Source organism: Sabethes cyaneus, chromosome 2, assembly GCF_943734655.1.
Source record: "Sabethes cyaneus chromosome 2, idSabCyanKW18_F2, whole genome shotgun sequence".
Classification (NCBI taxonomy): Eukaryota; Metazoa; Arthropoda; class Insecta; order Diptera; family Culicidae; genus Sabethes; species Sabethes cyaneus.
This window is the reverse complement of record NC_071354.1, coordinates 107,264,023-107,276,186: the sequence shown is the minus strand read 5'-3', so window position 1 is coordinate 107,276,186 and position 12,164 is coordinate 107,264,023. Positions and strand designations below refer to the sequence as shown.

Here is a 12,164-nt window from a genome sequence, read left to right as displayed (position 1 = left end):
TTATGATGATGTTTTTTCATAATGAACTCTCATAAGATATTGGGTTGTTTTCTTTTCATTATGTACCTACTTGCAACATTCTTTTGTAAATATTACAAATTACTCCTCACTTTTTTTCAATCGAGCTTTGTAGATAGATTTGTGTATTATTGTGATTGGAATCATTTTTTAAGTTTTATATTCGATGGAAGCCAGAACGAGTCATTAATTAATTAATTAAACAAGAAATTAATAATAGGGCAAACAACTTATTTTGGACCCCATGTGCAGCTGTACATAGTTTAGAGATTTCCATTTGATTTTACTATAGGCGTCCAAATTATATACAGCCGCACACGAGGTCCAAATTAGCTGGTTACCGTAGTCTTTAATATTAATTATGATAAAAATTATATACTTAAATTACTGCAAATTCGTTGCCCATTTTATTGAAAGAAATTGGAACTTATTTCGTTTGTTGCTTTTACCAGATTCTAAAATTTCTTTTTACTTCGTTGAGTCACTACTATATTCTAACACATGCAACAGGATAATCAACAAAAAGGGAATTGCGGAATTTCAATTTATTACTCACTTTTCGTGGTTGTTGATAAGCAAATGTATCCGAAAAAACAACTAAGTCAAACTAACTCGTCTTGTTTTCTTTTTTTGAATATACCGATTTATTCGCCGATTGCCATTCAGCGTTTGCTTAAAGTTTTATATCAAGATCAAGGTACTTAACTCCATATGAAAATTTTTTAGGGTAAGTTTGCTCCATGAATTGATTGTTTTGAGTATTATACGCTAACTGATTGTTTTGGCTTGTCAATCATTACTTGGAATGCATTACATGACACTTCGTAATTCGTTCAATGAGATATGGTACGTTTCATATTCAGGTTGTGAGGACTAAGTACATGTCAACCCAGATATTTTTTAGATAATTGTTTAGTGTTTAGACTATCATCACTCCCAGTTTGCAATCCATGATTATATCCAAAAGAATTATAAATATGTAAAAGCGATGTCGTGGTTGTAGAGTGTATGTTATGTGTCAGTCAATTATCCCTAACCACGTCATTGGCTTTACATGAAACAATACATTCAGAAAATAATCTATACGTGTTTAATAACTATAACCGTCATAAGATGACCCTAAGTAAGAATAAAATTGTGGTTGAAGCGGAACTGAATAGTAGAAGGGCGAATATGGTTCTGGCGCTACTCAGTCGAGAAATCCTGTGTTGACCAATTTTTCGAGGAAAAATTTGACATCTCCCAACTCAGAGTCTTTAATGCCAATGGACTTGAGCATTCCTAAGTCACCGTTCTCAACTGCCATGAAAACAGATCTTAGATGTTCCAGATCTGACCTGTAATTGTAAAGAAAATACTTGAATCTCAAGCTTTGATAATGAAAAACAAACATGCTTTGAACGTTACGATTAAGTAGAATAAATATATATGCTAAAATATTTGAAAATTGCTGAAAGAATCTATAATATCCAGTGCTTAACTTATTTCATACAAATAATTTATGTTTGCCATTAAGAATTTGTTCAATTATATAACGATAATGTAAGGTATTGTTTGTAGAAATTGCTGACAAATTAGCAAATCCCAATCTGATTAAAATATCAGTTTATCACAGCGCCAGCTGTAGTTAAAAATGTTCTGAACTTTAACAATTCATTTTACATTGGATAAGTATGCCACGCTGCTGTGTTTTGGTAAGAAAGTGGGGTATTTTGCCTGTGTATTAAAATGCAGTTAGTTCGCAGTAATATTAAAAACGTTTGTAACAAACGGAATTACCGTTTATAATGTGATGGAACGTTTAGAAATTCGCACTATTATGAAATATGAGTCGTTGTATGGAATAGCGGTATCTCAGATCGCGCGAAATATTAGTTTGAGTAATGTTTAGAATACGTTTCATAAAAACAATGTGGTTCTAACTATTTATATTGCTTTTCTACAAAAATACTCAACAAAGAACCAATATGGTTACTGCGAAAATGTCAGCTATTTAAAAAATTTAAAAAATAAGCATAAATATACAGAATTGCAGAATAAACTCGCTTCGAGTGGGATTGCTGCATACCTCATAAGATGCAGCGCTGCTCCGAAATCTTCTATCGTTTGTGATTCGCTCAAAGCTATTGCCACTTTCTCAACACCTCCTAATGGTGCTAAGGCATCACGAGCTTTACTGCCGAACAGTTTTTCAAGGTAATTCGGTCCATGCGACGCTAATAAACTCTGCAGGAACGATGCAGTCTCTTCCACTGGGGGTCGCTTTGCTAAACATTTGAGAGATAAAAATTAAAATTTGACGATACTAAATGATGTAGCTTAGGTATACCTGCGGTGCACAGTCTCATATCTTCATCGTATCCATCCGAGCAATCCGGAGCACCGTCACATAAATACTGAATAGATATACAGTTTCCATCACCAGGGCATTTGAAAGGTTCGTAAGGATGGCAAGCCTCTGTAAACAAAAACAAAAAATTTAATGATTGTTGAATAAACATTTTATATACAAACAGTAACACACACAGTTTTGTTAACACTGCTGTGACGCTCGTGTGTTTATTTTTTAGCTCCGTGTTCAGAGCAGTTTACAGCCTGTTTTATAGCTTTGATTGAGTTGAAAGTGTTATTACGACTTATAGTGGATAACATCTGCTGTAATTAATTATTGGAAAATTTGTTTTTTACGATTTTAATTTACTTAATTTGTAAACTTAAGTGCCTTTGTTTTTGTGCCTACATAGACCATCTCCGAGTCTGATCTACGCGCTTTTTCGGTAAAGTGACATCTTTGTGCAATCACTTTAACCTGCCAGTTGCCCGACCGACCGAACAAACAAATATCATCTGCTGCTTTTTGTTTTCTTGCTGCTTACGCATAATAAGCCATGGATAAGTGCTGCTATGAGTGTACCCTGCCGATAAAAAATCTAAATCTAATAAAATGCTATTTGTGCGATACCGTTGCACACATGAAATGCTTCGGCTGGGTTCCTGCGAATCTTGATTTTGTCAATGGTCAATCGAACTTATTATGGTTCTGTGATGGTTGCCTGAAATCGGTTGAGCAACTGAAACAGCATACATCGCCTGACTTAAGCAATGCTGTGGTTTCTTCTGTGTCAAATGTTATCGGCAGCTGCATGAATGACATCAAGGATGAGTTTGCTTAAACTAATGCTTTTATTAAATCTGTATCTGTTAAATTGATGTCCGCTGCAACCCCCGTGAATCAAATAGCAGTCGCACAAATAAACGTCCGAGAATTTCTTCTCCAGATGCTACACCGAAACAACAAATAATCAATAAAAAATTGTATGGCGGCACTCGGTCAGCTGATAATGTTTCTGTTGCTGTTGAAACGGTCCCAAAGCCAGCAGAAAAATTCTGGATATACCTCTCGCGCATTGCCCCGCTCGTAACCGAGACAGAAATAATTACAGTTGTTGAAACGTGCATGCCTGGCGCTCAACCGATTGTTAAAAAACTCATTAAATAAAAAAGATGCTGATTTGAAGTCGTATGCGTTCGTGTCATTCAAAGTCGGCGTTGATTTGAGTTTGAAGGAGCTTTCGCTGAACCCGTCTACATGGCCAACAGGAATTTATTTTCGTGCTTTCGAGGAGCGCGGTAGTGGATCCCGGGATTTTTGGCTTCCCAGTGCAATCGAACTAGCACGAATCGACCGATCAACACCTGGTCAGCCATCTGTAGCCCCCCGTCAGCCAGTTTAAATTTGATTAGTCATCCATCGGTGGACTGTGGGGGCCACCGGGCCCCCAAGCCAGTTAAGTTAATGCCTTTTATGAATTTGCAAAAAGATCATTTTGTTTTCTTCTGCCATAGCCCTTCATTCGACGACACTGCTGCGCGTATAAATTTGCCGCCGTCGAATGTTCCTGCTTCGGAGCCTGTTCTATTGTTCTATTAAAATACAAGAGGCGTTCGTAGTAAAATCACCGAGTTCAGTCTGGCTGTGTCGAATTCACCGTACGATTGCATCGTTCTTACTGAAACATGGCTTGATTCACAAATCACCTCTAGTCAGCTGTTCGGGGAGGACTATACTGTTTTTCGTAGTGATCGCAGCCCAGCCAACAGTAGTAAGTTGTGCGGCGGTGGAGTGCGCATTGCAGTTCGTCGTCGTTTTTCATCTGCTGTGCTGTTCGATGCTAGTGATGTTTCACTTGAGCAATTGTGGATCACTGTTTCTACAGGAACTACAAAATTAGCGATTGGCGTCATCTACGTTCCGCCTAATTTACGCGATGAAGCAGAGGTAATCGATCGACATATCTCGTCAATTGCTAGAGTCAATGAGGCTCTCAACCAGCATGATGATTTACTGCTGTTTAGTGATTACAACCGCGCTGGTCTGTCTTGGAAGTTGCATGCAAGCAACAAATACCTAGTCGTCGATGACCAGTCTTCTAGTATAAATAATGGCAGTTCCTGTCTTTTAGATGGCGTTACATTGCATGGTTTTTACTAGATCAATCCGGTACTCAATCACAATGGTCGGCTCTTGGACCTTATTTTCGCTAATCACTCAGTATTGGTAGCCTGTACAGTAACTAACGCATTTGACGAGCTTATCAATATTGACCCGTACCACCCTCCAGTTATGGTTAGTTATGACAAGCCTGTCGGTGCTTTGTTTGTTGACGAATTCGATCCATATGCACTTGACTTCCGACGAGGCGATTTTGATGCAATTGAAGCGGCCCTTTATAATACCGATTGGTCCTTTTTGACTGAGAGTTCTTATGTCAATGATGCAGTTGCTGGTTTCACTGCCACTATTCAACAGTTAATGTTGCAACATATTCCTCGGGTTCGTCCACGCCGCAAACCCATTTGGGGGAATCGGGAATTGTGCCAACTTAAACGTCAGAAAAATGCCTGCCTGCGTGCTTACCACACAGAAGTGCGCGAAATCGTTATTTGTTCAAGATGGCTTGTCAGAAATATAAAACCCTGAACAAAAGTCTATATCGCAACTACGTACGTAATACTGAGCGTAACCTCCGCGGCAGCCCGAAGAATTTTTGGCGATTTGTTAATAGCAAACGGAAAGAAGGTGGCTTGCCATCTACAATGTTTATGAATGATGAAGCAGCCTCTACCACCAATAGCAAATGTGCTATGTTTGCAAAATACTTTATAAATATGTTCAACTCTGATTCAATTTCGCTAGATAGTGTAACCGAGGCTTTGTCTTTCGTTCCAAGAGATGAAATTTCGGTTGAATCTTTCTTGGTCACTGCTGAAAACGTGACCAATGCCATTCGTAGTACAAAACAATCATACTGCCCGGGACCTGATGGTATAACTGCTGTTTTACTGAAAAAATGCTGCGACGCTCTAAAATCTCCAATAGCCACTATTTTCAACCTCTCGCTACGAAGGCAAATTTTTCCTGAGTGCTGGAAATCATCGTTTATGTTCCCTGTGTTCAAGAAAGGTGATAAGCATAGTGTGGAGCATTACCGTGGTATCACATCATTGTGTGCTTGCTCCAAGATATTTGAAGCCGAAGTCTACGACCATCTACTGTTTCATGTAAAATCCTACATCTCTATCCGTTCAAATACAAAAATGCTTCATCCGTAAGATTTGCAGTATGCTACCCTGGAGTAACCCCGATACTCTGCCGCCTTATGAGGAACTTTGTCAACTAGTAGGAATTGCGCCTCTTGAGCAGAGACGAAAGGACATCATCGTCAAGACTGCTCATAAGATTCTGTTGGGTACTCTGGACTGCCCTGCTGTTTTATCGCGGCTTCAGTTACACTGCCCTCGTCGACCGCTACGGAATCAACAGCTTCTGCGTGTCGATTCGCACCGCACAAATTATGGACTTTATGAACCAATTCGTCGAATGGCTTTGGAGTATAATCGTCGCGGAAACAACATGTTTTTTTGGTTACTTTTGTACATTTGTAAAGTGTGTGTATTGTATTTAGTAGTTTTTTATTGATTTGTTCCTATTGATTTATGTTTGTACAACTGTTTCAACAGATATCGGGTTTTTGTGCCGGTTTGAGTAAAAATACGAGACTTACTCAAGGTGGCTTTTCCCAATCTAATCACAATTCATTAAGACTCACTGTCGGATGAAGTAAATAAATAAATAAATAAATAAATAAATAAATAAATAAAAAACACATTCACTGTTTGGCGAGATTGCGTGGCGTAGTTCAATAGGGCATATCAGCAAAGTTAAAATTAAAATCAAGGTTTTTGTATAGAATATACAAGTAAGTTGTCATGAAGAACTGATCTAAAAACTAGTTTGCAGTAATTCAAGTTACCTTACTCTGCTGCATCAATTGATAGATAATAAATAAACACTATTGCAATTGTACTTCGAAATTTCACATATAAAGGGTGTCCCACATCAAATTGCACGACGGAAGAAACGCTGTAGAAAATTACTCATTGGGTATTTTTTCTTGAAAATTTGGATAAAAGTACCCAGGTAACCAATAAGCATTACCATAAGCAGTAAATCAATCGCTTATTAGCATATCTGGCGTTTTATACAGCACGCTGCTCTAGATTAGCTTTTTGAATGCGTAGCTGTTGTAAATTAGCACGCAAAATTCTATCTCAAAGCTTCCTGTCGGTAACCAGCTGGTAACAAGCATTGTCAGCATTATAAGAGGGTTAGCAATAAAGTAGCTGTATCTTTTGCCAAAGTAGCAATTAAGTAGCAATTAAGGTAATATAAATGCTTATTGGCTTGCATGTAAATAGCATTGGTAATGCTTATTGGTTACCTGGGTAGTGTATTATTTACACTGTATTTTTATCGTGGTCAGTGTTTCGAAAATTGAAAAAAAATGGTGTCATCAACGTCGCGAATTTATTTTGCGCAAACACCTGGAAAATTCTCAACTTTCTCATCATGGATGATGAGATTTACGTCAAAGCGGACTTTCGGCAACTTCCGGGGCTACTGCACTTCGCCACCCAGCCCAAGTTTGATATTCCATGCATCATGCAGAAACATTCGTAATCTGCCACGAAATACATGATTTGAAAAGCGATCTGCTCATGTGGCAAACAGAATGCGCCGTTCGTGACTACCGGGACTGTAAACGGGCAGATCTACCTCAAGGAGTGTCTACAGAAGCGTCTGCTACCTCTGTTGAAGCAACACGAGGGCCTTCGATCTTCTGGCCGGATCTAGCTTCGTATCAATATTCAAAGGATGTCTTGGAGTGGTACGAAGCCAACGGGGTTCCTTTGTTACCCAAGGACATAAACCCCCTCCCCACGCACCGGAACTAAAGCCCAGTGAAAAATACTGGCCTATTATGAAGCAGGCATTACGGAAGCATCCCAAGGAGGTCAAATCTGAGGAAAACATGAAGGAAAAGTGGGTTTCCATACAGAAGAAGCTGCAGCCAGATGTTGTACAAAACTTTTTGAGTGGAGTTAAGCGTAAGGTGCGAGCATACGGTTGTGGTATTGAAGTTGAATTAAATAAATATGCCAAAAACATGCTGCTGGGTTATATTTTATTATCAGAAAGTTTGAAAAGGATCGGTCAATTAGACAATTTTCTGGAGTTTTTCTCTTTATTTGATATAAAGATTTTTTAAATTTATATTTATATAAGGAACCGAGTGAAAATTTGTTTGAGTATGCTAATCCAGCATCCAAAAAAAATAAGTAGATCCACCTGGCGGTGTGACCTGGCCTTTGATCTGCAATAACAATAATATTTCAATTTCTCAGTTAAATGAGGATGTATAATTCGCATAACTGTAGTTTTAAACTTCTGTTATCACTCATGCTGAGGATTGGCGTTTCGTCTTCAGTTATCAAATTTTTATCTATACCTATAAAAATGGATTTCTGTCTGTCCGTATGTTCCTTATAGAATCGAAAACTACTGAAACGATCGGCGTGAAAATTTGCATATAGTGGCTTTTGGGGCCAGGAAAGGTTATTATGATGGTTAGAGACCCCTCCCCCCACTAAGAGGGAGAGCACCAATACAAATGAAACACAAATTTCTGCATAACTCGAGAACTAATCAAGGAAATGGAACAAAAGACAAGATTTTTTTCTATGGTGAATTGAGACCCCACCCCTCTTTAGAAGGGAAATTATGACCCCTCTCCCCTTTAAGAGGGGGGGCTTCCATACAAATTTCCTCATAACTCGAGAACTAATCTAGCAAATGGAACCAAATTTGGCATATGAAGGTTTTTGGAGGCAAGAATTTTTTCTATGGTGACTTAGGACTTCCCCCCCTCTTTAGGAGGAGGGGCTCCTATACAAATGAAATACAAATTTCCTTATAACTCGAGAACTAATTAATCAAATGGAACCATATTTTGCATGTGGGTGTTTTGGAGGCACGAATTTTTTCTATGATGAATTAGGACCTCTTACCTTTTTAGGAGGGGGGCTCCCATACAAATGAAATACAAATTTTCTCATAACTCCAGAACTAATCAAGCAAATGGAACCAAATTTAACATGTGGGTGTTTTATAGGTCATTTTTTCTATGGTGATTTGGGACCCCTCCCCTCTTTACGAGGGGCATTATATCCCCTCTCCCTGAATAGTGGGGGGCTCTTATACAAATGAAATACAAATATCCTCATAACTAGAGAACTAATCAAGCAAATGGAACTAAATTTGCCATGTGGGGGGTTTTGGAGGCAGGATTTGTTTTATGATGGTTTGAGACCCCTCTCCCCTGTGGTAGGGGGATAAGGACTCCCCAAGTAACAATTCTAAAGCCACTTGGTTTTACTTGAATTTTATAAAGGTTTTATTGCGGTATTATTCATTACCTCTGGGTTTATTGTGGTATTGCGCAATACAAAGAGGATACGAGTCCAAACACACTTATAGCTAGCTAGAAAACCATAATGAAACTGCCAATAAAGCAAATTTATTGTGGTTGCTTATATTACCACGTTAAAACTTGTTGGCTGCACCTCGTTTCTTATAAACTTACCATAAGTGTGGCGTGGCAATACAAAATGGTGTCAATCAAAATTGATCTTATCGCGGTTACTTGTCAAACCGCAATAAATCTGTTAGTTTTATAGAGCAATTAAAACGGTAACACCCTAACCAAACAGTTTTTTTGAGGCTATTATGAAAAATACCAAAGTTCAACACCAAAATCATTTTTTATGCGAAGCCATATTGCCATATTGTAGTATTTTGTTTTAGCTCGCAAACAACAGTTCATCAAAGCAAAGTATTTTGCAGAAAGAAAGTTATTATCAGTCGGTTTTCCTGTCAAAGGCAGCAACTAAAATGATTTTTTTAGAAATTGAGATTGACTAACTGAATATTTTCAATTTGTTAAAACAAACAGTTTTCGAAAATTGCAAAATTTCAGTGGCGCGCTGATTATATCGACCTATCATATCAATATGCACGATGAAATTAAATGCGCACATGCTGCACACCAAAGAAATTGCTTAGGATTGAATAAATATTCTATGGGATATTTTATTCTGGTCGCTATAAACCAAATCGTTCAGAATGATCTGTCAGTATTTAAACTTTTCTGATCACGGATATATTTTCAAGTTGACAACTTATTTAGCTTTTGCCAGAAAAGCGAAAAGCGTTCTTAAATTATAGCGATGGCTGTCAAGCTTAACCGGTTTTATGCTTTCAGTAGAGCGTGATACGACTACTTGAGCTTATAGCCTGATTCTTATAGCGTTATGAAAACATTCTAAGGAGTGGGTCACTTGGCCAGAAAGCAGTTTTATAGCGGTCATCAGAAAGTTCTGGTGGAGCTCATAGTTTTATAAGCGCTTTTATGGAATTGGTCATGACAACCACTATACGAACGTAACAAAACTTGGAATTGTTACTTGGGTCTCATACAAATAAAACAGAAATTTTTGCTTAACTCAAAAACTAATCGAACCCGAGAAATTTTAGACTCTTTCATAAAACATTAGTCAATAACAAGACCACCAAAAACTATCAATAGTAAAATTAGATAATTCAGCGCGAGACGGCCACAGGCCGCGAGTGTTGCCGGCGCCTGCCGACGAAAGCGCCGGCCACTGCGGGGGATCACTGACCTCTATTACTTTCCTTTAGTTGGGTCACCGCTGCGAAATGGTACTTTCTACGAAAAGATTTTCCGTGAAATGGTACATCCCGCATAAGGTTTTTCGCGAAATGGTATGCTGCGAAACTCTATATTTCGCATTATGGTCAACCGAGAATTGGTGTTCCGCAAAATGGTATTCGGCGAAATGGTTTGTAATGATGGCGAATATTTAAATGCTATCCGCTTTATTTTATCAGGCTAAGCATTGGGGGGAGTTGTTTTCTACTTTACTGTGAGGAAAATTTGTATATTAAAACACCAATGAACTCCCCAGAAACTTGCAAAACTCGAGATTGTGACAAAGGTCATTCGAGATTCACGATTTATGTACAACACAGTTTAATTTGTGGCAATACGAAGTTTGTCGGCTCAGCTAGTTTAACATAAAATTTCCAAGAATGTACCGCGTGCAATAGTTATATTTTCTTTCTTGGGCTGTGTAAATATGTGTGAGCATTAGTCAATTTACACACACATGATCTATCACATGATTCAAATTTCTTTATGTAACTAAGTCTAATCATCACCGGATTTGGAGGTTAAGAGATGCTGAATGTACTCATTTGCATAAGTATAAGTCATGTCATATGTCGTATGTCATTTGCATTCAAATCGGTTAAGGAACCTATAACAAAATGAATTTTCATGTTTCGCACATTTGTTATACATAACTTTTGAACTAATTCCGATCAATGCAAAGTTCAATTGCAGCCTACTTTCATTTGAAACTGACGCACACGCACGCACACATACACGCGCGCGCGCACACAAACATATGTACACGCACTTACACGTACGCAACGATCACTCACATGAAAAAACCCTGCGAGGGTGGCCGTGAAGGTATGGATATCGAATATTGGTCGTTATCCCGATATCGGTTCACATCTTCTTCCTCCCAAAGTAATAAATGACGGTAGTTCCGGAAGAGCATGGAATAGAGGGGGAAGTGGGGATTTTTATTATGGATAGGCACATAGTATAAAGTTGTGAACCCTACACTGTGTCATTACATACATTACAGGCCAGCCTTTTAAAGGTCTTTCTATAACAAAAAACCACACACATACACACGCAGAAAATGCTCCGCTTGCGAAACGGAGTCGAATGGTATATGACACTCGGCCAGCTAGGCTTCCTTTCGAAATTCGGGAGTGACTCCTACCTTTATGCTATATATTTATATAGTAAAAAGGCAAAGCTCACTGGGTTTGTTTACATTTAGATTGTTGACTCTTTTCAAATATTGGTCGAGAAATATTCACATTCACATCCACATACAAATTTACATTGACTGAATAATAATGGCTGCTACCTGTTACATTGTATCTGATTTGTACATGTGCACTCCATTTTGAAATATTCGTATTGTGACGAAAATCACAAATATTTTTCGTATTTTTCGTTCTCTAGTTATTTGAAAAAAATTGTAAATAGCAGAATAATCAATAAAATTATTTTATAATTAAAACAATAATATTCGATGCTTAACTTACCACTTCTTTTAGAAACCTGAGGCAGATGCCCGTATAGACGGCTTAGGTCGATAGCAAATACAGCAATCGGTAATAATGCGAATATAACGTTACAAATAGCAATCCAGTGTAATTTTGCCATTGCGAGATATATTCTTAAAACCACAGAAGGAGGAGCCTTTAGATATGCAATGACTTGTATATTTTTGGCGAGAGTTTAAGTCCTTGACTAAAAAAATCTCATTAATAAAATGACATCAACTTAAATTTTCGAGCGAAGATGCATTGGAGCTATTATTAAAGCAAAAGTTAATGAAATTCTTTAGTTTTAAATAATTTAGTGAACGTAAACCTTCTAAAATTGCTCACTGTTGCTCCACAGCACTTTGAATTAACTATGACGTTTCGCGTAGGCAGTTTTCCTTTTTATATAAGATAGAAAATTATTGCGCAGACGCTGAAATGAATTTAGAAAAATAATATCGAAACCCCTGTATTTGCAATAAATTTTGAATTCGAAATCATTGGTAACAATGTGCTATAAACCTAGTTACCACTC

The 12,164-nt window shown here is 37.8% G+C and overlaps 1 protein-coding gene across 1 annotated transcript; it reads right to left on the bottom strand.

Annotated features, from left to right (window-relative positions):
- Nucleotides 1–1,207: 1,207 nt before the first annotated feature.
- LOC128737448 (IDLSRF-like peptide) lies at nt 1,208–11,747 on the bottom strand. The gene is made up of 4 exons (XM_053832084.1): nt 11,627–11,747; nt 2,348–2,476; nt 2,087–2,285; nt 1,208–1,355 (listed from the first exon to the last, which is right to left on the bottom strand). The coding sequence occupies exons 1-4, from the start codon at nt 11,745–11,747 to the stop codon at nt 1,208–1,210; spliced, it is 597 nt and encodes a 198-aa protein (XP_053688059.1).
- Nucleotides 11,748–12,164: the final 417 nt, after the last annotated feature.